The 27,500-nt window shown below is 41.8% G+C and overlaps 3 protein-coding genes across 4 annotated transcripts in view; all 3 read right to left on the bottom strand.

The window, feature by feature from the left end:
- The window catches only part of LOC116703246 (uncharacterized), a 9,455-nt gene extending 7,051 nt beyond the window's left edge, over positions 1-2,404 (bottom strand). The window contains exons 1-2 of the mRNA XM_032537881.1: positions 2,344-2,404; positions 1,260-1,623 (exon numbers count right to left, since the gene is read on the bottom strand). Of these exons, the coding sequence (XP_032393772.1) occupies positions 1,260-1,607 (348 nt within the window). The 5' untranslated portion in view covers positions 1,608-1,623; positions 2,344-2,404. The remainder of the gene's footprint in view (positions 1-1,259; positions 1,624-2,343) is intronic.
- LOC116702965 (gastrula zinc finger protein XlCGF26.1) overlaps positions 1-11,044 on the bottom strand; it is a 14,036-nt gene extending 2,992 nt beyond the window's left edge. The window contains exons 1-2 of one of the 2 annotated variants that reach the window (XM_032537522.1): positions 10,637-11,044; positions 7,914-9,439 (exon numbers count right to left, since the gene is read on the bottom strand). In XM_032537522.1, the coding sequence (XP_032393413.1) occupies positions 7,962-9,439; positions 10,637-10,832 (1,674 nt within the window). In that variant the 5' untranslated portion in view covers positions 10,833-11,044 and the 3' untranslated portion in view covers positions 7,914-7,961. Of the gene's footprint in view, positions 1-5,349; positions 9,440-10,636 lie in introns of those variants that run through there. The other variant, XM_032537521.1, reaches the window with a different exon arrangement.
- A 520-nt stretch (positions 11,045-11,564) lies between these two features.
- The window catches only part of LOC116702969 (RAB40c, member RAS oncogene family), a 33,082-nt gene continuing 17,146 nt past the window's right edge, over positions 11,565-27,500 (bottom strand). The window contains exons 3-6 of the mRNA XM_032537527.1: positions 24,138-24,198; positions 23,418-23,495; positions 19,037-19,259; positions 11,565-16,506 (exon numbers count right to left, since the gene is read on the bottom strand). Coding sequence (XP_032393418.1) covers positions 16,232-16,506; positions 19,037-19,259; positions 23,418-23,495; positions 24,138-24,198 — 637 coding nt within the window. The 3' untranslated portion in view covers positions 11,565-16,231. The remainder of the gene's footprint in view (positions 16,507-19,036; positions 19,260-23,417; positions 23,496-24,137; positions 24,199-27,500) is intronic.

Raw genomic sequence — 27,500 nt, 5'->3', positions numbered from 1 at the left:
TCTATTAGGTTACAGATGCAGGCTTTTAAACCATAAGAAAGAAAATAAAATAGGATTTTGCCCAGCTGCTCATGCGCAGCGGCAGATGAGCTGCATAACAATGGATACAATTAATCAAAGGTCACAGTAAAGATAAAAACAAGTTTGGCACCGGAGGGAACAACCTTCAGAACCACATTCCTACCATATGTGCTCATGTTTTCAGTGTGCACCTGCTTTTCATTTCCACAAAAATAAAACTTAACTGGTGCATCAAACCTGGGGCGTTTCCCACATCGCACCCTCCATAAACATGAATTTTTCATGTATCATTACAAACGCTTAAATCTGAATGAAAGACAGTGTCCCACTGGAATTGACAGTATATGTATAGTAGACAATGGGCCCCTGGGTTGAGACATGCAGGACACCCCGACTGCAAGAGACACAAAATAACTACAAACAACGCGACTACATCATTTGTGGCTGCAGCTCTACATAGTGGCTCTTTGGGGAGTTTGGGGAAGGCTCTTGATCGTTCTGGTTATGTGCGGGACGTTTTCTAAGCCTGAGAAAGTGGCTGCATCTTAAAATATAAATGTCATCACACCCTGTTTTCAAAATAACCAGATAGCAACTCAGATTTGACACAAACCATTTATTTTCCAGGTTAAAATGACACAGTTACAAAATGCAAATGTAATTTACTTTTTATCCAAAGTATATATATAGTAATGAAAAAATTACATTTAATCATGATTTCATAAATCCGTCTATAATATGCATGTGTTGATTATTCATCTAATTATTCACAATGCTTTTCAGGTTGTATGACTTTTAAAACCCCTTCCCTGTGTGTCCTTCCTGACGGAGAAGACCACTGTTAGTCTTTGCCTTTTTCCTCCAAGGACAAATGCCCCAAAGTCTAACAGAAAAAAAAAATATATATATATACTGTATGTATATACAGTATATATATATATACAAACACACACACACACACACACAAAAGATCCATAAAAAGTACTACAATACATAACTGATGGCGATCACTTTCCCCACATTCCCCACATTTACTTTTTATCCATATATATATAAAACAAACACAGAAAAAGACCCATTACAAGTATAACAACACACTAACATGCACAGCCACATGCACCACATCTATAGGGTTGGACTAGGCGTGGGTTGATGATGTTAATGATCTTGATTCGATTGGGATCCCAGACACAATCCTCCTCGAAACCGGTCTTCACCATTCCGCACCTGGGTGGTACCCAGGCGGTGTCATAGCCGTAGTCGTGCCAGGTCTTCTGATATGGGTGGCCTTGATAATGGATGGCGATCACTTCCCCCACATTGACCATAACCTTAATGACAACCTTGTCACATATAGGGTGACGTTTAGGATAGGCGCTGGCTTTCTGCAGGTCTCTGCTGAGGTAGACGCCAGGGCCGAGCATCCCCTCCTCCGACTGCTCGAAACCATTGGCCAAGATTAATTGAGCGTTATGGCTGCTGGTGCCATGGTACATGATGTACCATTTATTATCAGCTGGTGCAGAGAGGCCCAGTGGAACTGCTCCATAGGGCAGATCATCATCTTCAGCCCACTCGTACTGCATGTTGGTGTCAGGTTCACTGTAGGAAAAAGGAAGTGTAAAGACTTAGATGTGGAGGAACTAAACACCAATGTAAAAAAAGAAAAGAAAAACAGGAATTAAACCAGAAAATAAAGCTATGCAAAGTTATCCACAGTTGAGTCCACATTGACTTCTGTTGACTGTGTTTTGAAAAAGTGAAGAAATGTTTGTTGCTATCATGGTTGTGTATGTTTCAGTGTTATTTTGTAGTCTCTGTTTTCTCCCTTGACATGTCCCGCCTTGTGTTTTCCCTCCTGTCTATTGTCTGCCCCTCCCTAATGTGTTGAGTCTCTTCCTGAGCCCTTGTGTCACCTGTCCCTTGTTCCATCGTTATCTGGTGTATTTAGTCTCTGTGCTGAATTTGTATTGTGTGGGATCATTGTCGGGGTTGGTATGTATGGTCTTGGGTTCAGTGTCTGGTGTTTTGTCTTGCTGTCTGGCTTCCTTGCCTTCAGGTCTTTGGATTATTTTTCATGGTTGCTTGCCTGCCTGCCTCTGGACACTTCCTCAACTCTGCATTTGGGTCCAAGCCTGGCTATTTCCCTGACAGATACCAATAAACAAAATCTGATAAATCTGCTTTCATCAGTCAGTAAGTTCACTGCATCAATATATTCAATTGAAGGGGGTAGAGCACACTTTCCATCAGACTTACTAACTTCATCCTTCATATTAATTTTTTTTGTAGAATGCATTTTTGAAAAGTGTGTTCACGTACCTCTCTCCAGGTTCCTCCAAGAGTGTAGGCTGTGAGCTCACTCTGATTTATTTAGACACCATCAGGCTTTGGGAGGTGGTGCATTCATCTGTCACTTTCGTTTCACTTCTTGCATAGTTTTAAGACTTTCGTATACATTATGAATTTATCTGGGTGTGGTCAACACAGCGGTAGAGTTGTGTTTCTGTCCTGCCAGCCAGACGTAGAGATTTGTTGAGATGAGAAGAGCTGAAAACTCTTAATCTACAGTGTGGTAGAAAATGAATCAGTTATAAAGAAACGTCTGTGTCTAAGGCCACGGCAACCTTCACACTCTGCCAAGCATATGAGGAGGTTCAGGCTAGCTGGTAGTCAGCTTAGAATAGAAGGATGTTGAAGATCCTTCCTAGATATACAGGGGAGCTTTTGTTAGGTAGATGCTGTGGCTGCCTGAAACATATTCAGCAGTATAAAAGAAACAAGGTCAGTTTTATATTATATTGTATATAATCATCAATAGATGTTTGTTGTCTTCAGTCACATAGTAGTAATAATGTATTAAACCTGCAAGGAAAATTACAATGTTGTCGCTCTGTGTAAAAACACGCAGGCCTGAGATACACACACATGCTCAGGAGCTGTACATGCACAAATGGAGAGAAGTCGGAGTGAGGGGGCTGCAGCTGTCGATGGACAGAGCAGTCGTGGGTTCAGTGCCTTGCTAAAGAGCACCTTGGGAGTGCCCAGGAGGAGAAATGGCACCAACAACCCTCCAGTTCCCAACTCAACTACTGCCATCCCCAGTGAATAAATTGAAGTTAGGTTGACTATCCTCCACTTTTACTGTAGTAGTATTCTCCTCTCCTAGGTCAAATGCATTCAACTGAACTGAACTCAGCTTTATTTATGAAGCACCTTTCATACTAGCATTCATTCCAAAGTGCTTCACTTTTCGCCCCAGCTGCAGGCGTGGCCATTTGGAACACATTGGCCACGTCATGCAAACTACATGTTGTTTGTTAAAAGGAAGCATCACCTGCAGCCTCAATCTTTGCTCAAGTGTGAGTCAGTTACATTTTAACTAGAGTCTAAAAGGATTCCCGTTCTTGTGACTCATACAACACTCCCTTGTATTTTCAAAATTTGTGTGCAGATTCATTAACGCACTTCATCGCGTCGATGACATGCTTTCCTCCTGCTCTGAGTTTAATATAAAACACTGCCGTGACTCACCCTGCATCAAACAAAGAGGGAGCATCAAATGAACGACTCATCATTTCACTGCTGCTCCAACTTGTTTTGCTCTAAACAAAGTGATGCTCTAGTTTGTCTCTTCAGCATGAGATCTCAGCTAAAGTCAATGATTAAAGAAGGGTGAAAGAGAGACACACACACACACACACACACAACTTACTTTAAGGATGCATGAACATATAGCATGATGACAGTGGGTATGTAAGCATTAAAACACACACACAGTGTGAGTCTAGCTGCATTAACTAATGACACACACACTTTTGTTTCTTTCTGGATTCTACCAAAAAGGCCAAATGTCTCACATCATGAGTCATCAGCTGTTTCTCTATTTTTTGTATTACTCCTCCCTTCAAATTCTGTTAACTTTGTAATCTGTGTCCTGTTTGTCTTACAAGTTGTTAATATGAGTCAATGACTATTTTGATCACATCACTCCAGTTCTGAAGTCTTTACACTGGCTTCCTGTGCCTCAGAGAATTGATTTCAAAGTACTTTTGCTAGTTTATAAATCACTCAATGGTATAGGGCCAAAATACATTTCTGATCTGCTATTACACTATGAACCACCCAGACCTCTCAGGTCATCTGGGACACGTCTGCTTTCTGTCCCCAGAGTCAGAACCAAACAGGGTGAAGCAGCATTCAGTTTCTATGCTCCTCATATCTGGAACAAACTCCCAGAAACCTGCAGATCCGCTGCTACTCTCAGTTCTTTTAAATCAAGGCTGAAGACCTTTCTTTTTGATCTTGCCTTTCTTTAAATAACTGTTCATTTCTTTAATGTTTAATTTCTTATGCTGCAATGTAACTTTTATTCTTGTGTTTTATGTGGCTTAATGTTCTTATTTTTAACTGTTTATTCACGTGTTTTATCTGTTTTTATTTTTTAACTGTTTTTTAACTGATTTTGTGTAAAGCACTTTGAATTGCCCTGTTGCTGAAATGTGCTATACAAATAAAGCTGCCTTGCCTTGCCTTGCCTTTGTTTTGCTTACTTATTACTGTCATGGACTGATTCGGGGCGGGTGCGGCTCAGAGGCAGAGCGGTCACCTGCCAATAGGATCCCTGGCCCTGCAGTCCCATGTCGAGGTGTCCTGGGGCAAGACTCTGAACCCTGAGTTGCCCCCGATGCCACGCCATCAGAGTGTAAATGTGTGTGAGTGTTTTTCTGATGAGCAGGTGGCACCTCGTACGGCAGCCTCGGCCACAGTGTGTGAATGTGTGTGAATGTTACTGTACTATGTAAAAGCTTTGAGTAGTTGTTGAGACTAGAAAAGCGCTATATAAGAACAGTCCAGACCCCCCGGCCCAGTCATGTACAGTTCTTATATGTCAGGACACCCAAAGTCAAAGAGCCTACTTTTAGTCATTTTGCATTTCCTCTTGCTCATTTGGGTTGTTTTGCATCTATTCATAGTCATTTTACATATCTGATTGTTTTGTATCTATTTTTAGTAGGTTTGCATCTCATCCCTAGTCATTTTGTGTCTCGTCATTTTGCAAAATTCTTTCATGTGGCCACGCGACTTCAGGCACTGACCGAGTAACAGAAACATCTGGCCAGGGACGTTTCTTACATGCCATCTCTACTTTTTTTCTCCCATCCAAGGAAATAATTGGAAATAACTTGGAAAATAACTTTCCTGACTCCTGAAACTGAAAACATGCTTCCAAAGGTTTTTATGTATTATATGTTCTGAATGTTTCCTCTGTGACTCAGCTTCTCACTTCTTCAACAGAAAGTGAATTCTAGAATAAATCATGAATAATAAGTCATCCAGTGAAGGTTTATTAAAACAGCTGGATGTTGATACAATGCCAGTCTCACAGCTCATCTTTGGGTGACCACATCAGGTAATCTCCATATTACAAGAGGATTTTTAAAGTCTTGGCATAGTTATCTGATGAATAAATGCCACAAATGAGAAGATTACAAAAAGTTTTTTAAATCCCGAAGAGCAGTCAAAGGCACACGTTGTGACCACACTGCATTTAGACTACACAAAACTACACACAGCATCATGATTCAGTGTTTTTAAGGTGACTTCGCTGTTGCTGCAGTAAACAGTACTACATATAGGGCGTTAAACATGATGCAACACACATTATTTATTGTAGAACATATATCATAAAGTGTCTGAAAACTAATTAATTATGTCAAAGAATTACAACAGAAGACAGTAGCCTGAATACAAACGGACAGTAAATACATATGAGAGGAGAATATGAAGAATATTCAGTAGGAAACCTGAGGGAAATAATGAAAATAGAAAAATATGCAGAGTGTAATAAATTAGAAAAGTTGGCACTACATCTCTTCAACAACTGATTTAAAAACAAAAACAAACTTTAAAGCACTTTATTTACCACATAAGGTGATTCTGAACTCTTTTATCTCTGTACCACAAAAACACATCATTGAGCTGCACGGCTGCCCTGGCTGACACACACACACACACACACACACATATTGACTCAATCCCACATACACCATTCTGCTGCCACAAATGCTCACTAGAGCGGCAAAAGATTAATCCACTGCTAGTCTCTCTTTGCCAGACCTTCCTCCACAGCTCTGCACAGGAGGGTCTGGCTTGTCCACACAGCATTCCGAGATGGGAGAAAAACGTGCTCTGGTTTATTTGGAATTTCTTTAAACAAATCACACTTGGCTTGGGCGGCGCTAAGCACCGGGAAAAGCCACGGTGCCGCTGCAAAATCGCCTCAGGAAGGAACTTGTTTTGGTGGAACATGTGTACGTTCACAACTTGTTTAAGTCGTGCTACAGAAAACTCCGATTGGCTGAGATTGTTATTGTCTTCTCTGTTATGGCCAACTGTTTTCTACTTTGACAAATACAGCAGCTACCTCATTTTGATCACTGATGCTGCATGAACTTTTTAAAAATGTCCTTCATTCAACCCTGTGGTCGTATTAACACTCTCACCCTCATGTTTGGGATTCTCTGTGTGTATTTGTACGTGTGAGGTCTCACAGTTGTGTGTCTAGTATTATTTTAACCTGTGAAGAGACTTGGGGGAACTACTAGAATTGTTGGGTCTTTGTAAATTCTAGAGTGTGGTAAAGTGTCTTGAGATAACTCTTATGTTTGAGACTATAAATAAAATGTCATTGAAGTATATAAACTGAGGTTGACGTTGCAGAATGAATGTTGGACATAAACACGACTCTGAATGAGTGATGTGTTAATGAACAGCTAATTGTTAACCCATTTGCCATACGTCCTTTATAAGGGGATTATTAGTTGTTTTTAAAGCACATTCTGCTGCCACCAAATGGCCAAAAACCAGTAAGACAGATTTAAACCGGCATAACTTTTATTTTCCAACCTGAGGGCAGCAAACTGCTGTCTGGTGATAATTTGTCCCGTCTCATATTTCAAATTATTTTGCCTGCAGTTTCAAAAAAAAGTAACCTATGATGGTATTGAGGTATTATGCTACAACAAGTTGTTAAGAAATCCCAAAAGAGGAATTGACTGAAAACATTTTCAGTAACTATCGGAATACAGACTCTCTCAGACTCTTTCAATTGAACGGACATGGAGATGCTGTTTGAGGTTTACGCATCTGGGATTAAATAATGGGAGAAAACAAAGCATTTTTAAGATGTTTTTTTATTTTTATTTTTTTGAAAGAATATTTTTGAGTTTTATGGTCTTTAACTGAAAGGATAGCTTGAAGACAGGGAAGGGGAGGCAGATGGGGGACGACGTGCAGCAAAGGGCCACGGGTTGGACTCCAATCCGGGCCCCTGCCATGTCTCCGCCTACATGGGGCGCACACTGGGAGAGCTAGAGGTCCCCCCATCTTTAAGATGTTTTTATAAATGTGTCATTCAGAGGGCTGCCCCCTGAAAGTCGATGAGTCGAATCATGCGTTGTTGGGCCGTTGTCGTTTATTTTTTGTTAGTCAGTGTGCATTACGTTATGGTTTTAAATTGTAGCGGGAGAAGCACGCTGAGCAGTGTTTCCCCACACCCGGTCTATAGATATGAATGGTTATGACACAAAAAAGCGGGTCGCCAACATTGCCGCAGAGAGAGAGGGGGCGCAGCCAGCACGAGTCCACGGCCCTGGGAGGCAACAAAGTCTGGTCGAGGGGCGGATCAACCATTATTTTAGGTTTTTTTTAGCTGCTCCTCCGAGTTTTGCTTAATCATAACTCTACAGGCCATCCTTAAACCCAGCAAGACTTGTCATAGTAGGCTAATTGCATATTAGACACACAGCATTGTAGCCTAGGCAATGCCATACATGCTACAGTGTCTTCTATCACCAGCAGCTCAGCTTGTACGGTTTTCTTTTTTACACAAATACCGTCATATAGCCTATTTACACCCGAGCATATTTACAGAGCAGTCACTTCTCAGTCGTGTGGCTCTTCATGTGAAGCCTGACGTACGTCTTCCGGTGGAAGCCTTTACCGCAGACCTCACAGCGGTGCGGTTTCTCTCCGGTGTGCGTGCTGCTGTGCTGTTTCAGCGTGGAGTGGTCACTGAAACAGCGGCCGCAGATGTTGCACAGGTAGGGTTTCTCTCCCGTGTGGGTCCGGATGTGTCGCATCATGTTGTGTCGGCAGTTGAAGGATTTGCCGCACTCGCTGCAGAGAAACGGCTTCTCCCCCGTGTGGATCCTCATGTGCATCTCCAGGTTCGCCTGGCTGTCGAAACACTTCCCGCACACCTCACAGACCTTCCCGTTCTTGTGAGTCTTCAGGTGAAGTTTGAGGTTTTCCTCAGAGTCGAAGTGCGTCCCGCACACGCCGCAGAGGTCCGTGGCGTGACTTTTGGCGTGATTCACCAAAGAGACAACGGAGTGGAACGTTTTCCCGCACACTTCACATATGGTCCGGGTCGGCTGCTTTTTCGCTGATGTCTTTGTCTTGACGTCGTCGCCGTTTTCATTTTCCGATGCGTTACTCGGGTCGTGGTTCTTCCTGTGCACGTGGACCAGCAGGTGGCGTTTCAACGTGGAGTAGTCATTGAAGCATTTGCCACAGACGGTGCAAGGATACGGCTTTTCACCAGTGTGGATCCGGATGTGTCGCATCATGTTGTGGCGACAGTTGAAAGATTTCCCACATTCGCTGCAGTTAAACGGCTTCTCTCCCGTGTGGATCCTCATGTGCGTCTCCAGAGAGCTGGAGGCGCCGAAACATTTCCCGCAAACTTTGCAGATTTCAGCTCTCACGTGCGTCTTCAGGTGAACTTCAAAGCTCTCCTCGGTTTCGAAACAGTCCCCGCACACGCCGCAGACGTCCTTTGGGTGAACCTCCATGTGATTCACCAAAGAGACGTTGGCGTGAAAGGCCTTCCCGCACACCTTACAGCAGATTCGGGATTTGGCTTTTTTAGCCGGGGGCAGTTTTGGGGACGTCGGCAGACGAGGCTGCTTCCTCTCCTTCCACTTGCGGCCGCTGTCGCTGTCACCGTCGTCGCTCTGAGATCCCGCGCTCCCCCGCCACTCCTCGTCACTGTCTTCGTGTTCGGCTGCAGAACAGCTGGAGGACGTGGGGCCATCGTCCTCCACCTTTGGCTGATCCTGCTCCGCTGAAGTGCTCGGCAGAGGATCTCCTTCTCCTTCAGCGCTGTGGTAACTGGACTGAGGCTGGTTCTTTACGTACGGAGGAGTGAAGATGAACCTGATGGTGTTCTTCTCCTCATCCTCCTCCTCGTCTTCCTGGCTGCTGGAGTGGTCCTCCTCCTGGCTCTTCTCAGTTTTGGGGGTCTCCAGGTCGTCCTGGTTCAGACCGGAGCTCCACTCCTGATCACAGTGTCCCTGCTGCTGGTCCGAGGTCAAGTCCTCGTCCCAGACGGAGAGAGCCAGCTGTGTTTGGCCTGCAGGACAGAAAAAAATATGGCATGGAGGGTAACAACTTAAAATTAAGTAATAATAAGTTATCATTAAGTAACAACTAAGTAGCAGCTGCTTGTTCGGTAATAACTAATTTTTCAAAAAGTGTAATTCTCCTTGAATTGCTTTGTTAGATGGTTTTGTCTGACCAACAGTTCAGAACCCAAAAAGTTTTAACATGTATCCTCACAAAATAATTGCATTTTTTTGCTTGTAAAATCACAGTCCAAATAGTTTGAAATAAACTTTCTGTTCATCAACAAATTTCAGCTCCTCTTCCAACACCAGTGGCCCTGAAGTAAAACAGTGATTTTCACATGACAAACCTTAACTCTGGCTCCATATAAAGAGTATTTTTGTGTGACAAATTAAATGTACATTTATATATAAAAGTGACCAAATTTGCCATTGCAGTAGTTTGCGGATCATTATTTTTATTGGATTAGGATTTGACTAACGTTACAAAATTCCACCTGACATCATTCACTGTGGCAAATGAATGACTCTTTACTCCTACTAGCTAACATCATGAAAATGATTTATGACTTTTTTTCCAAATCATTCGGATGCAATCTCTAATCCGGCATATGTAAAACCTGGCAATCCAAACACATCACTTTATATTTTTGTTCATATTCACTCCTGTTCCACCCAGACAGTTGTTTTCAACATGTTTGTCACCGCTGATGGTGATCTGACACAATAAGTAATAAGTTATTTTTTCATCTCAATGTAGAGCTGTTTGGTGAATCAATTGTATGCCGAATGTAAAGCTATACCCTTGCAATAAAGAAAACATATTAAATCGTAGCCTGTTAGGTATATGCATTTGCAGATAAACAAGCAAAAATTATACATTTAGATTTTTTTAATGGCGTTTGGTGTCCTGACGTTCTTGCCATTAGGCAGGTATCATCTTACCCTGAAGGGCCTGGCTAATATGAGGCATGTTAAGCTGGTAATAAACCTGCTTCAGCATTCATCCCACTTAACTACCAATGTATTTAAGAAAGAAAACAATAGGCCATAGTTAAGTTAGCTAGCTAGCTAAACTAAACACTTCTGACACCACTTCGCTTTCACCAGAAAAGTGGGCGTTGACGAAGCTCTTGTTGATGGCGATTCAGTGCATAGTCGGAGCCAGATGTGAAAGAATGAATGCATGCTAATAATTCACAAACCTGAGTGTTTGTTTATTTTTATTTCAGGTTGTAAAACTGTCCGCAGCATCCTGCGCTGCCGGTGGACCTCCCGTTTAGAGAGCAGGAGCTCCTCCTCGTAGTTAACGATGGTTTTTTTAACCGCCTCGAAGATCTCCTCAGCTGCCGCAGACAGCCGCTCGTTAACGAGCACGCGGAGAAGCTGAATGCTGGACATGATGCGCGCGGGCACTCAGCTGCGTTTACGGGCCGGTTTTGTCTGATATTCGGGTTTTATCCGCGGTTTTTGTTGTGAAAACAGCAGCCCGACGTGCAACGTTTGACGAGTTACCACTTGCATGGAATATTTCCGGTCAGAGCGCACTTTTCAAAATAAAAGCTTTATTTATAAACACGTAAACATTAAAAACGGACTTAATTTGTCCTCTGGGGATCAATGAAGGCTCTTCTTATTTTTGGCTGTCCCACTTTCTATCCCCGTTCTTTGCATTACAACTTCGAGATAGTATACATGTGTCTAACAGTTATATACACGTGTATTTTCCTTTGTAAATATTAGTTGTTTTTTAAAACTTTTTTTCTTACTTATTATTCTTTCATTACGACAGTGTTTCCTTTAAACTACCTTGTTTTCTTTATTCAGTTCTTATTAATTTAATACACTGAACCATCAACTTTGAAATTATTAAAAAAAAAAACTGAATTTGAGGCATTTAACTAATACAAGATGATAAACATGTAGACACAAGTTAACCAGATGTGTGCACACAGATCTAGTCGTTAGCTCTAATGTGGAAAAACACAAGGACTAATATCTAGCTGTCTTGATGTCTTGACTAGAAGAGAGATGTGGTGTAACTTCCAGTAGATGGCAGCCTCTCCACAGGAAACACCCAACAGGTGAACAAAGAATCACATTAAAAATAAACAGCAGCGAGATCTTGACTCTGACATTCAATAGTTTTATTGTGAAAAAGTCTCTCTCTGCATACCCTTGCCTTGAAACTGTACAATCAATAATTTAAAAAAAAAAGAAAACATGTTCAGCTTTGTGAAGAACATTCTCACACACACACTCACTATCATACACTCGCTTCAGATTACTCAGCAGCTTCAGCCACAAACCAGAATAGTGTTTTACAAGTCCCCCCCCCCCCCATGTTGTCATCATTATCACAACAGTTTGCTCCTTTATACAAACACTTAGAGAGGGCGTCCCTGAATCTCTCACAATCCTCTACAGGTGTATCCATCTTTAAAAAAAAAATGTCCATGAAAGTCCAAAACGTAAAGTTTAGGAGAAACACAATTTTGCAAAGACTCAACAAACACTGAGGAAGTCTTTAGAAAAAAGAACAAAGGGAGATGAAAACATGGAGGAAAACGAGGCTGGATGTACAATATAACACAAAACAACATCATTACACCCAGTGAGCGCTATTGAGCTTTGTGAGTCGGCAACAACAACAACAACAATAAAAGCATTTTCCATGTGCATTACAGAGAGAGAGAAACCTCTCCTGAAAATCTTGGCAACAAGCTTGAGTCAAATTCCTTCTTTCTCAAAACACTGATGTTGACGAAACAAACACAAAAGACGAGCTATGGGACTCTGTGACTACAAACGCTCTTCTGGTCGGGGGCATTAGTTCATTTTTACCCCTCCTTTAAAAAAGGACCATTGCCTGCGGTCACACATTTGAACCCATTTCCTACATATTAACTGTTGATAATTCTACATGTGTAAACGGGTTCTTCCGAGCTTTCTTGCAGCGGCTGGTTTCCAGCGGTGGGGGGGGTTTACTACTAATTTGAGGTACTTGAGTGTTTCCATGTTATGCTACTTGATACTTCTACTGCACTACATGTCAGAGGGTAATATTGTACTTTTTTACTACATTTATTTGAAATCTTTAGTTACTTAATAGATTTATATTATTAATACAAATAGAAATCAACTAATTTCATGATAATTTATAATTATAGATCAATCTACCCAGCAGTATAAGTGATAAACACATTAATGCATCAACAATTATAATCCAGTAGCATAATATACATTGTTTTGATATTCTGCATAGTAAGTACTTTTCATTTTGTACTTTAACTCGCATACTCGTTTCAAACAGGCAGAGAGCCACTGATGGAAGTACTAATTTGTAGGAAATGGGGGTAAGCGAGTTAAGAGATTTGTATGGTCTTCGCTGCGTCAGTGGGAATCTCTCCTAAAGCGAAGAGGCTTCACCACAGAGTCAAGACAACCTTAGAGTCTGGAGGCAAAGACGAGTCCCTGACATGAGGCCAAGAGAGGTCACTCGCACTAAACTACACACGGAGAATAAACACTGGGCTGAATGGGCCGCACCGCATTAAGGAGGGAAAACACACAAAACACCTGAGGAAAATAAATGTGGCATCTCAAATGGGAAACAAGCAGCAGCTAATTCTTTATAATATAGAGGGAGAAGAGAGATGGAGATGGAGATGGAGATGGAGAGGAGGACTAGCGGTGAAGATGAAGAAACCAACCACGCTGAGCTGAGTGGAGGATGAAAGAGCAGCAACGGAGAGGCGTACTGATGAAGCCCTCCAGAGATCTATGAAAAGAGCATCCATTATTCAGCAGCTAGGAATCATGGGACAGCATGCGGAGGCGGTGGCGCAGATCAGAGGGAGAGAAGAGAAGAAGACATGCTGCATTCAATCCTGTGGGAAACCCAGTCGGAGCGCTCTGGGGGTTCAAAAGCAGCGACTCGGAAGAGTTCCCGTGCTCCGACTGGTGGTTCCGTCCGGTCACACAAACGGACGATACCTTGGAGCAGATGCTTCCTTGTTGTTTCGTACGTTTGTATCCGAAATTTCCCACTGGACATGAATGCAGCATGTAGTATGAAATGAGGGGAAAATCATGTGGCGGTTACCCATGTGCATCACTTGGGACATTTCTGGCTTTTTTTGATCATTTTGGCTCTGTTAATAATAACGTGTATACTTTAAGGGTAAGGGTGGAGTTTATAAGTATTAATGCATCCAAAAGAGACAAATGCCACTCGCGAAAACCATTTTAACCACGTCTGATCCCACTAACGTTACAGCATGAAACCATGCATTCCATTATGTCAGGCTAAGTAGATTTTTACTATTTTCCACCAGATTGAGTCTCTTATATCGATTACATGCTATTCTCCTGGTCTCCACTCGGGGCTCGCTGCTGTATTACGGATCACTGCAGTGTTTCCTGCAAAGCAATTATTCTCATAAAAAACAGTGACATTATGTAAAAAAACAACAACTGGGATTTAATGTTTAAAATCGTGAAGCTGACCAAATATTTGGAAGTTATGATCAGAACGGAAGTTGGTTAAAAATGTAACTCTGTGATAGTGGAAACGGTCACCACAAGGGTTAATCGTTTTCTTAATTATATTGATGACAAATAGTGCTCATTTTTCAAAGACAACCACTGAGTGATAGTCTGCATTTTTCTCATTGTCAACAAATCCCACAAAACTAAAACAACTGTGTCCAAAGCCTGATTGATCTTAATCCTCCATGCCGTAGAGTTGTCCAACAAACACTCCACCAACTGTGGACTAATCCCCCTGCTAAAATAGTCCCCAACAAATGCACTTTTACCTCCCGTTTGTTAGAAATATATTGAAACCATTTTGCTGCCTGGGGAAGCTTTCAACATTGATTAATCTGCCAATCGTTTGGTCTATAAATTGTCAAAAGAAAATAGTAAGAAATGCACAATTGCACAATCACAATTTCCTGAATCCTATGTCTCGTTTTGTACAATCAACAGTCCAAAACCCAAAAACTATTCCAAAGTTTAAAACAGCAAATTACTTAGAATTTTACTTAAAATAGGAATTGAAAATCAAAAATATTTGGCGATTAATCTTCTCTCAATTTATCGCCTCTAAACAACGTAGCTGATTGGGTCAAATATTCTTTAAAACAAAGCAGCAGTTTGGTCCTTTAGTTATTACTGTGGGAAACGAGGAGCTGCTCATACTATAACGGATAAACACGGGTCACTGTTTACTGTTAACACAAGAAATATTCCACTTTACCTGACACGATCCTGTCCAGCTACTCAGCCTGGTTTCTGTTTACACTCATCAGGCCTTTGACTGCCACTCTCGCCATCATCCGAGGACAGCCTGACATATCTGGGCTTCCTGCTCGCTCCACCTCCAACACTGAAACCAACGGATGGAAAGCAGATCCACTTCATCGTGCATACGTTTTCAAATAAAATGAACCAGGCCTGGTGTGTGCACGTTCCTGCTGCATGTAGCAGGTGTGACATGACAGGTGAGGTGTGAGATCTGAAACCACGGAGAGCCCATCTCATCTCCAGACTACAACTCCCAGAAGCTCGCGGGCCAAAAAGAAAACGGCTTTCAATGGGATTTGATGACAAATGTGAAGAAAAAAAAGTAGAATATCGCCAGCATTCTTCGATTAGGTTTTTTCTTCAAGTGGCTTTAAGTTAAAAATAAATGTGGAGAGACTTTAAATAGGATACTTATTTGTCAAAGCGTTGAGTGGTATCCATGGCAACAGGCATCATTTGATCCCTCATCACCGCAAGGCGCCTGTGTGAACCACAGACTAAAAATAGAAACCTAAAACTCTAATGTGAGAACTGGTTACTGGGGGAAATTTCACTCATCCATTTCGTATTTGTGTTTGTACTTTAAGCCAGTTTGTTGCAACTGAATCATTAAAAAAAAAAAAAAGCAAAAAAAAGCAACGTGTTTATATTGACACCTCTACAAAATGTAGGCACAGCAGCAAGTCTGGACCTTTTAGGAGATTTTGGGGGAGTCCGGTTTGAATGCCTCCACTTCTACTACAACACCGGGTGTTAACCTTCACTCATCTTGTCACCAAGACTTCAATTCAGCGAGTGCTAATAAATAAAACATTTCACCTTCCAAAGCACAATGAGTGTTCAAACACAACTGTTACAGCCAGCTGATGATTAACAATGATCAATACAAGGACTGGCTGCTTACTAGTGTCTTGATCATTAGCTTATTGGTCCTTAAAAACAACACCAAATAAAACCAGCTGTGTGGACAGAACACAGGTGAAATTATAACCACACGGACAGAAGAAAGAAAAGGAAAAGTCAGACATAAAAGTGAAGAATTGATATTGAGGTGATTTCTGTGATGCACAGACACAATGAGGCGTGCATCACGTAGAGCAACTAAATATGTTTGCTTGAGTTGGAGAGGGATTTCTGTACATACGTAGTTTAAACTCCCTTTCTCTCATTTGAGCAGTTGGTGGTAGTGAGAGTCAGGTGTGTGCAGACCATGATGCCTGCAGTCGTTCTCCTCGGATATCTTAAGACCCCGAGACCCCGCCCCCTCCCCTCCCCTCCCGCACTTTCACCTGACAAAAGTACATCATGGTCTTTAACATGAAGGTGAGAGGTAGCACTCCTTCATCCCCTTATCCGTCATTCATGCTCTTCAGCTCTTCAGGTTTGGGGATGTGCTCTTCTCCTCCAACTAACTACTAACTACGTCCTGTACACTCCTGATCACCATGCTGTCGATCGTTCATTGTCTCTCACGCCGAGGAAGCCGCGAGTTAGGAGATTTTGCAGTTGCTGCGGGTGCAGTTCTGCGGCGGGCTCTGCGGCGGACGGATGGACTTGGAGCGCTTCAGGCTGTTGCCCTTGGAGCCGCCGGACGGGTTGGCCAGCGAGTACGAGCGTCCGTGCATCATGACGGCGTTCATGCCGTTGGCCATGGAGAAGGACTTGAGGTGGGACTTGATGGCGACGGGAAGCGGGAGCTTGTCGATGAGGTGGACCGGAGTGCACGACACGATGGCTCTGCAGCACAGGTCCTGGAGGCTGAACACTGCAGAGAGGAGGGAAACGGTTACACCACCATGTTCTTAACCAAACATCTCCATTGGCGATATTACGACAATGTTGCAGAGTTGACAATTGCTATTAACCACAAAATATTTACACAATGATTTGTTTTAAATAATCCTCAAGAATGGGGATACATGTGTAAAGGCAAATAATAGAGAAAAATGACATCACTTGACTGTAATGCAGCTTATAAAACCAGGAAAAGACAACACTTAAGCAATATCAAGTTGTTCAAAATCTAAGATGATATCTAGCCTCTAGGTGTATTATTGCCACTGTTCATCACACCCCCAACCGGCCCCGTCAGACACCGCCTACCAAGAGCCTGGGTCTGTCCCAGGTTTCTCCCTAAAATGAGTTTTTCCTCGCCACTGTTGCACTAAATGCTTGTTCTTGGGTGAATTACTGGTATTGTAGGATCTTTGTAAATTATAGAGTGTGGTCTAGACCTACTCTATCTGTAAAGTGTCTTGAGATAACTCTTGTTATGATTTGATACTATAAATAAAATTGAACTGAATATCATATCAATATCATGATATCTGTAGCTATGATATATATCTCCACAGCCTAAATACTTGATAATGAGTCTCCAAACTGTGTAGAAATTCTAAAGGATACATGTGATAATCAATTTTTTGAGCCTTCGAAAAACATGAAACTTCATCATTTTGTGAGGAGTTTTTAAAACGTTGTTTGAAGAAACCAATGGGTCTTGGGGCTGAGAGCCACAAACAGGAAGTGGAACTCAGACCTCATTCTGATCTGTTAAATACGTCAGTGTCTGCAGGACAAGACCTGAAGACATGAATTAGGTTCAGGCTGAGTTTGGACGCAGCACGCTGTTCCTGACTAATCAACCCTGAGAGTTAGCAGGACATCACTTCCACTTGCTTTCCTCTGTAATTACAGATGAGGCAGACAAAAGCATGGCAGGAATGGGGGAGGGCTAATTAGCATCTAAGGGAGCGTGCCATGCATCGGAGGGCCATTTTGGTACCTTAGCGCATAGTGTCTTGAAATTCCGTCTGAAGCACAGACTTATTACTGTGCCCTCTTGTTTACTAAAAATCAGTATACCGTTAAATACGGCTAAACCTATTGATCGAATTGAATTGTAATCTACAGCTATACAGTTTTAAAAACACATCCCAACTATGTGCAATTGCTACAACAAACCAATGTAAATCCGGCAACAGGGACCAAGGCCTGCACTTACTTCAATGGCCATCATTTGGAACAGGTTTTATAATAGAGACAGGGTTTTTATTCCTAATTTCTCCTGTTTCCTGATACACAAAGCTTCCTTCATGTTTACCTGTGCATACATTCACAATAATAATACAGTTGCTTTATGTTTTTATTTTGAACAAAACCACTGTTTTCATTCACTGCATAAGTACTGTTGCTCTTGTTATTGAGCTGCCATTAATTTAAACTTAGCGATAGACCGATTTTATTTGCCGGGCGATATATGGGTCCTATATTTGCGTTTTAACGTGTATCGTATTGGCCGATATGCGGCTGATGCGCTCGCCGATAGTTTTCTCCCGACATTATTTACAAACAGGCGTCCGACAGATGGGCAGACTATGCACTGCCCCTCCACCACTAACACCATGGCAGTCTTAAATTACAAATCAAGCACTTTATTTCAATGGCTAATTTTCAGCAAGCAACATATCATCACGGCTGTGATGTAGATGCTGATGAAAGCCTTTTACCCGTGTACAGTTAACCATATGCAGTGCACCCATCCATATGATGCACTTTGCACACATCATTTGGGTGATATGAATGTAAGAAGATTGCAGAAGTGACACTGATCTGAGTTTTGTTTATTATTTTTGAAGAAAAGAGCAGGTTCTGAAAACAAATCCAGTGTGGCAGGTTTTAAATTTTTCATGATGTAAATTGAAGGAGCAAAATCAGTATCGGCTACAAATATCAGCTCAAGAAAATCGGCAGTCCGTACTGATCATCGGCTAAGGCTGATTGGGGGAAAAAAAACCTGTATCCCCCAATTAAACTCAACACTGATCATCGGCTAAGGCTGATGGGGGGGAAAAAAAACCTGTATCCCCCAATTAAACTCAACACTTTCTGCAGATATGTCACATTAAAGTCTTCCAACCTTCCTTGTATTGGTAGACTTTTAATGTGAAAGATCAGCTTGAGGTGCTGAGTTTTTGTTTATTTTTGTAAGATTAACATCAATCAGGGTAAAAGTGGAATTAACTATTAAATGAAAACAGTGTTTCTGTGTACAGAGAAATGACAACGCTGTTGTAATGATTGAATTAGTTCTGTAGAAAAATAAATTACACTGAATTTACCTCAGTTTTTATTTGTCTGTGCTGCAGACCTGGCCATTTCATAAACATTTTTGCAGAGGCTTTATGAAGTCCACAGCATTTAAGCTAACTTGTGTAATCACAGCAGATACTTTACCATTTGTTCCAAGCTGCGTTGTTCATATTATTCTAGGAATTGTTCTGACATCGACTCACCTCTGTTGGGCTTCCAGAACTTCTCCATGCCGTGCCTCATCAGGACGATGCGCGACAGCTCTGTGAAGGACTCGATAACGTTGAAGTTACACAGAGGGCTCACTTCGAAGAAAGTCATGCCGTTCTTCTCGGCGTACGCCCTCGCCTGCTCGGTGGGAACTTGCCGTTTGAAGGCCAGATGTAGCCGGTTACCAACGAGGATTCGAGGCACGCCTGGAGCATGCTGGGAAGGAAAAGTCAAACAGGAGGACAGAATGAACCTTCGTTGGTAGCTGTTAATATCTGTAACTTAAAGCCGGTCCTAAAGTAAATACTGGTTGCGTCTCCTTGGTATTTTTCACGCCGTTTATCTCAAATGATTTAAACAGAATAGTTGAAAACATAAGAATATCAGCTAAAGAAGTACCTCCAGCTGATTTGAAGCATCAGAGGGAGATAGAAAGTGAATAATAAGAGGCATTACATCCAACCTAAAGTGACCAGCGGAGGCTTGATTGATTATTTTTTTATGCTTATTAGGTTATTAATTCAACAAGGTCCAGGAAGTAGCGGCGTGTATCTTGTCCTGCCGCTCATGTCTCTCTAATTCACCCCCATCTGTTCTGACAAACTGAATGAAACATGATGGCAGCAAGAGGATGACCTCACTCCTCCTTCACTCCCCCAGACTGTCACCTCTCATCAGCCTCTCTTTACAGTTTCCTCCCTGTTGCCTTTTCATGCTCCGAGTCTCTCCACCGAGGACGGCAACAGGGGAAACAGGAACAGCTGGAGCAGCGGTGGTGATGGCGGTGGTGGAAAAAGCAAATACAGAAGGTTTTGCTCTTTGCCAGTAAGATCCTTGGTTTGAAACTGCCTGATCTCACATTTGGCTAGAAGTCTTATGTCATGTGATCACGGATTTGTTGTGCTGTATGTGAGCATGTGTAGTAGAATTGAGCTTTTGTGGTTATGTTTTACATATTTGTACAAAATGTCTTATGTATTTTCTTATGTTTTCTTATGTTCTTTGCTTCACCGTATTTCCCCCTGGGGACAATAAAGCGGAAGTATTTGCTGGTAAATAAAAAATAAGTGTTTATTAGAGGAGGGTATGTTTCATGTCAAAGAGATATCAATGAATTACAATGGACACTATTCAACAGCCTACTCGGTTTACTCAGATTTCCGAGCCATGAAGGCAACACAAATCTGCCGTACACCTCTTCTTCTTGAGTTCTCGCTACAGCGACCATCATCAGGAAAACATGACTATACTACAAAGACAAATCACTGTTAATTACCTATGTCAAGCTTCAAGAGTCTGAGAGTTGAAATGCTTAAATTAAATGAACTGAAACCAATAGCTGATTAGCTGAGAAAAAATATATTTGAATATCTACAGCAGCTATATGCTTAAGAAAATATTCAGCATTAATATAACTAATCTGTGATGTTTCTGGCATGAACCTTTAGGAAAAGCAAGGCATGTTTTCCTCAAGAGGCCTCTGAATATAAGCAATAAAATTAGAAAGACCAAATACTGCATAAAATGTATTATTTGTGCTTTGCAAAATATCATATTGGATAACTGAGATTCAGAAACATCCATAGGGATAGGGCTGGGCAATATATCAATGTATGGATATCGCGATATGAGACTAGATATCGTCTTAGATTTTGGATATGTCATAATATTGTAATATGGTAAGTGTTGTCTTTACCTGGTTTTACAGGCTGCATTACAGAAAAGTGATGTCATTTTCTGATGTTACCAGCCTGTTCTAGCTGTTCTGTTATTTACCTTTCCCCACTAAGTCATTAAATCATTTCTGGAGAATATATATTAAAAATGTCATTGTGTCAATAACATTTTGTTAAAGCACCAAGAGTCAACCATTCAATATCGCAATTTCTACTTTTCTACCTGTGGCAGATAAGGACCACACCACATCTGTTGAGGTGGAGCAGGAAAGGCCAAACAGAAACATACATTCCACAGGCCAAACACACACACACACACACACACACACACACACACACACACACACACACACACACACACACACACACACACACACACACACACACACACACACACACACACACACACACACACACACACACACACACACACACACACACACACACACACACACACACACACACACACACACACCCTCTATGGTTCTAAGTCAGCAGGAAGGACATCACATGCATGCACGCACGCACACACGCAGGTCGTCTTAAGTGATGCACTTAACTCCTTCTATTGACCCTTTGTCCCATCTTATAAATGGAAACATGAAGTCTGAAAGCAAAGAGATACATTTAAACTTCCCCAGTGCTGGCAACTTCATCAGAAAATCCAGCTGGATTGTTGCAGCAATACAATAAGGGAAAAAACTAACAAGAATTACCACAAGAAATTCTGAAAAAAATGTCATTCCAAAGGAGCTCTCTGATTTCTGGATATTTTGATAGATTTTATATTTGTCTAGAGCCAACAATCCTGTTCTCTTGTGTGGAAATTCAATGTTTATTCACTGTATACGATTACAGTGTGCAAACAGTTTTAAAGACCCACACTGACCCACAAGAGAATGAGAAGTGATCACTTTAGAAAACAATGAGAAACCTGTGTCAGCCTAACACTGGTCATAATGGATAACTGAATCATAAAACTGGTTATCATCATATGGCCTGGTTCACTTAAAGCAAAATAAGCTACACACTGACAGGAACCCTGAAAGAAACTAATATGCAGCTGTAATCACCATTATTATCACTGTAGGTGTGGCGAACTGTCTCAATTTGTTGGAAACATCGTGTTAACCAGAGTGGAAACATGGTGGTCCTCGAGGTCTTGGTGTCTTTTAGTACTATGTAGGGATTCCTGACCATCTTATCTCTTGAGTGTTATAAACAGTTAAATTAAGCACCAAATCTATATTAACAACTGGTATCAAGCCAAACAGCTGCAACAGCTTATTGAGTCTGATAATGGCCATTGTATACTTCCATCATGAGGTTTTAAGCTCTTATACACTCTTTCAAAGTCTGTCTAGGCTAGGCGCCTAACCAAAACACAATGTTTATTACAGATTTATGACTAGAAAGTATTGACACACCACACTGAGCAGCATCTGAAATAAATGCATAGGTTTCCAGCCTCAGCTGATGTATTTCACAGGACAACAGGACAGCTTTACTCGTCCCCAGGTTCACCACAGTGGTGTGTACTTTCACCCTTCTGTTCATTCTATACACGAACATGTGTAGGAGCAAATATGTAAATAGGACCATCATTAAATATGGATGGACACCGTCATAGAGAGTCTGTTCCATAAAAATGACAGAGGCCGCGGACCAATAATTGAAGACTTTGTCCGATGGTGTGAGGAGTCACACCTTCAATTGAACATATCCAAAAAAAGGATATGCACATTGATTTTGGTAAAACTCCAGGATATGAAGCCACAATTATAGTGGATCATGTAGAATCCTATAGATATCTAGTGACAGTTATCAACTCTAAATTCAATTTCCAAGAGATTTGTGTCGCTCTCTGTAAAAAAGGACAACATTGTCTATACTGCTTGAGAAAATTGTACCATTTTCATATAGACAAGACCATGATGGCATTATATTACCATGCTTTTATTGAATCCATCATAAATTTCTCCTTAGCGTCATGGTTTGTGTGTGTTTCAGGACAAGAATCGCCTAAATCAAATTGTAAAATGGTCGAGTAAGCTGACTGGGGAGTCCCAGCTGCACCCCACATCCCTGTATGCTAAACAACTACAGCGGATAGCTATGGCCATCTTAGGAGATATGAATAGGGAATTCCAGTATCTCCCTTCTGAACGGAGGCTAAAAGTCCCTGGCTCTAGAACTACAAGATTCAAAAACAGTTTTGTTCCAGCGGCAATCACTCTATTAAACAAACTGCAGAATTATTAATAATAAGTAATAATAATGTTTACTTTATAGAATTGATTGCACAAAACGCACAAGCACTTTGGTCATGTACTGCTTGTTTTCTATTCTTCTTATCCACGTTTTACATGTTTTAAGGTTTGGTGTGTTGCATGTTATGTGGTGGTCTACAGAGCTTTAAGGATATCCTGCCTCTTAGACTGTAAACCTAGTTTACCCATGGACACAAACAAAGTAACCTGACCCTGAACCACTTTTATCTGGCACCTACTATTGACCTGCTCTCTTCCTCCAAGAATGCCCCCCCGCTTCCAGAAAGACAAAAATGTGTCTATGTGGGTTAATCGCAACAGTTTGTATGCAAATTATTTGTCAACTCAAACTCAAAATTGTGACAACCTTATTCCCAACATCCATTAAACCTTATCACACCAATTATGAGCCCATCTCCCAGACTCACCTCATCAATCTCTCTGATCCACCGGTCGATTCCATCAAAGGACCACCGGTTGGTGATGTCATACACCAGGAGGATCCCCTAAAGAGACACACAAAACAAGATCAACAGGAAGTCAAACATGCTGCCTGTGGTCCCTATGACAAACGCTTGCTCCTTTACATTAACTCAAGCAGGTGTACTCCATGCAGAGTGGAGTTCATGCCAGGAACACCCTGCACCACGCGCGATTAGCCGTGAGCACCTTGCTGTTCATACCAGACGCGCATTTCTGTGCCATAGTCACAAAGCAATCCCTCTCTCTTTGTGTGTGTGTGTGTGTGTGTGTGTGTGTGTGTGTGTGTGTGTGTGTGTGTGTGTGTGTTGGTCCGTCCGTCCGTCCGTCCGTCTCTCTCTCTCTCTCTCTCTGTGTGCCTGATTGCTGTCTTGCTAGAAACAGCTGAGAAGTCAAGACAGCCAAAATCCCCATGAATCTGGGTGTTTTATTTTGAAATTTGTTTTATTTGGTAAAGTACCCAGATGCAATGGGGCTTTGCTGTATGCGCTTACTTGCCTGGCATGACACATTCTCCCGCGAAAGAAACGATGGCCGCAGCAACCGCTCCACACCTGATCGCAGCCGGTGTGGCCGGACTGATTGGCTAACATCGGCGCTGAAATGAAAACAGCTCCGCTTTGCGACTATTCGCAACACTTAGTCTATTTAGGGAGTGTGCTACTCACCTGTGCACCGCGGGAATATGAGCGAAAGATGGTGCAGAATCTCCCCTGTCCAGAGGTGTCCCTGTAGAGAGAAAGGGAATGCAGTAAGTAAGACTAGTAGTCGAGTCGGATTTGTTCAGCTGCCAGGAAGTAAAACCTTTACTCTGCAAAGTAGTAGGCTTTAGCATTGAGGGCAAAAACACTGGCCTGACAGCTGGTCTGACTTTTTCATCCCTTCTTCAGGTTCAACAGAGGTGAGAGTGTGGAGAGCTAGTTATTTTGTACATAAACGTAGCCTACTCTGTGTACTTTTGCTGTATGTATCATCCATATCTACATGACCATATTGTAAGGCAATTTTATTTTGTCTGTCCCAGGATTTTGTGGCCTACTTATAAAATACTAATTCATTAATTTTACAATATGTATCTGACATGCTCTCAGCCTAGTAAAGCCAGTCTACATTGCGTGCTTTCAGTTTTTTTTCCCAAAGAGAATAACTGAGGATAAGTCTCTCTACACTCCCAAACCCTGTGTATAGCTATTTAAAAACATGTGTCGCAGATATAAAAGAATAGCATAATTTAACAGCTTCACGGCTTGTGTTGCTGCATCTCAAGAGTTAGAAACTATTTTTGGAGGAGAGTTTGAAGAACCAGTTTTTCAGACCAGCTGCTTTGCTTTTACATTCTGGAAATGAATAGCAAAGACTAGTTACAGCTCAGCCAGTTGTGTGTTGAGAGACAATCATCTATTGTGCAGTCTACCAGACATGACGTCCCTACTAATTAAATGTGTGTGCTTGTTAAGGCAAGTACAGCTTTATGAATGACTATTAAAGAGTTAAACTGTGGGGCGCACTGATGGCTCAGTTGGTTGAGTGGGTGCCCATATATAGTTTACTCCTCAACGCAGCGGGCCCAGGTTTAAGTCTGACCTGCGGCCCTTTGCTGCATGTCACTTCTTCCCCTATCACTTATTCAGCTGTCCTGTCATTAAAAGGCTTAAAATGCCCAAAAAATAATCTAAAAAAATAAAATAAAAGTTAAATAGTGCTCACCTGTCTTATTGATGTTGGATAAAACTGACATCAGCTTTTTAATAAAATGTGCAATCAGCCTTAGAAATCAGCAAACCAATATATTGGTCTTGGAGCCTGATGATGGTTTAACGAATTGATGGTAATCATTTCTAAGCCATCACCTACTCAAAGACAATCTAAGGGGGGGGGGGGTCGGCCTGGTGGTATCAGATTGTAAAGTGCTGATCGTGAACCGCAAAGTCTTGATGCACTTTATTCCCTGTCTCTCATTCACCTCATTTCCGGTCCCCTCACTGTCAACCCTCTGATAAAAAACGCATACAATGGTAGAGAGACAAATAGACACACAGCTCAGTCAGACAGACCCCCATCTGAAGGGATGGATTGGTGTCTGGATAAAAGTCAGTGGTGAGGTTGGTTTCATTTAAAAAGTCTCAATAATTTCCTGCTTACATCTAGTTTGTTATTGAACAAACAGATGAAAAATAGTGCATTTGTTATCTATGCTATTTTCAGCAGCGGATTAATCCACACTTGGTGCTCTAGTGAGTATTTGTGGCAGCAGGACGGTGTGTGTGGGATTGAATAATAATATACTACAGTGTGTGTGTTCACGGTAAAAAAAGAAACATGTCACCCACGGTAAGAGTATGGCACATTGATGTGTTTAATGAACAATGGAGCTCTATGGAAAAGAGGAAGAAGATATATCAGGCTCTGACACACACACACACACACACACACACACACACACACACACACACACACACACACACACACACACACACACACACACACACACACACACACACACACACACACACACACACACACACACACACACACACACACACACACACACACACACACACACACACACACACTAGTAGATAGATTTGTTTTTTGCTTATTTGGCTCTGCACATGGGATTTATTGATAAAAAAAACAAAGTGCAGACTATCACCATCTATACTTTAAGTTTCTGCAGTTTTTCTCCTTTGCCATGAGATACAGACGGCAAGAGAGAGACCAACATAGAGAGGAAGTAGAGGATGAGGGAACGAGTGTGAGTGAGAAGAGAAGACCGCATTTAGACAGTGAGGAGGACAGGAAAGACTGAGGCAGCATAAATAAAGAAGATTCTACATGATGGAGCTGCCTTGAAACTTTTCCTTCCACAGGGAAGACAAGGCGTTGCTTCTCCCCTGAGGAGTTGAATTCCTTGGCCTACTTCCACCAAACAGGCCTCGCCTAGCACTGCAGTGTGTCCTAACTGACAATTACACGCATCCACTGCATCTCTACTGGGGCAAGATTATTTGTGAGGCCTGTAAGAATATGCAGTGAAGTACATGCAATTTGCAGCTGGGTATGTTTTGTTTGTCTAAATAAGATGTCTATATTTATGACCTCATAAGGGGCAAGATCCCAGATCGGCCCATCTGAGCTTTGATTTTCTCAATGACAGAGCAGGATATCCTGGGCTCAGATTACCCTTATCTCCATTTCTAGCCACTGGGAGACCATAGGCAGGCTGTGGGAACGTGTATTAATGTTAAAGAACCTCATAACGGGACATTTTTATGCCATAGGACCTTTAAGACATTTGACATATGTTAAATATGTTAACCATATAAACCTTCCTACTTTGAGTAGTTTTTGTATTTGGCTCTCAGTGTCTCTTTGGCCTATTTTAAAATGTGTTATGTAAATGTTACCCCCCCCCCCCCTTTTTCCCCTTAAGTAGCTTTCACTGTCTGACAGCATCCAGTATATTCTGTATCATGCTGTTCCAGCTCTTCATTGAAGCTCTATGATGTTTGCACTGACTGAAATCTTCAGACCCAAGACTTCATGTTTTTTATGGCTGCTAACTTAAAATATTTAAGATGCACTGTGCATTTTCAATACACAGTTCCTCAAAATTAAGACAATGAAAAGATGAGAGTGAGGCACAAACTAAAGAGAAGACACTTCTGTGTGAGGTGAATTTTTTTTGAATTTTTTTCCTTTTGAGCAAAATGTTATTGCTTATCCTGGAGCTTTAATGAATCTTCTTGAACACACAGATGCAAAAACCAGCACAGGCACACTTCGGTTCGGTGGAATCGAACTCTAGTTTGTTTGTCCCGTTGGTGCGGTTTGTCTGGGCAGGTGACAACGCGGCAATTGCACTCGGAATGCGTGTCCAAAAGCGGACCAAACAAGTATCGAGACCTGCTTGAAGAGGTGGTCTCGGTACGCTGTCAATCAAACTCTGGAGCGGTTCATATGTGGTGAGAACGTGATCCGTACTCCAACCGCACCAACTATACAAACTCCACCAGTCTGAGCTAATGTCT

Source organism: Etheostoma spectabile, chromosome 15 (genome assembly GCF_008692095.1).
Source record: "Etheostoma spectabile isolate EspeVRDwgs_2016 chromosome 15, UIUC_Espe_1.0, whole genome shotgun sequence".
In the NCBI taxonomy this organism is placed as follows: domain Eukaryota; kingdom Metazoa; phylum Chordata; class Actinopteri; order Perciformes; family Percidae; genus Etheostoma; species Etheostoma spectabile.
This window is presented reverse-complemented; position numbering and strand designations above follow the sequence as displayed.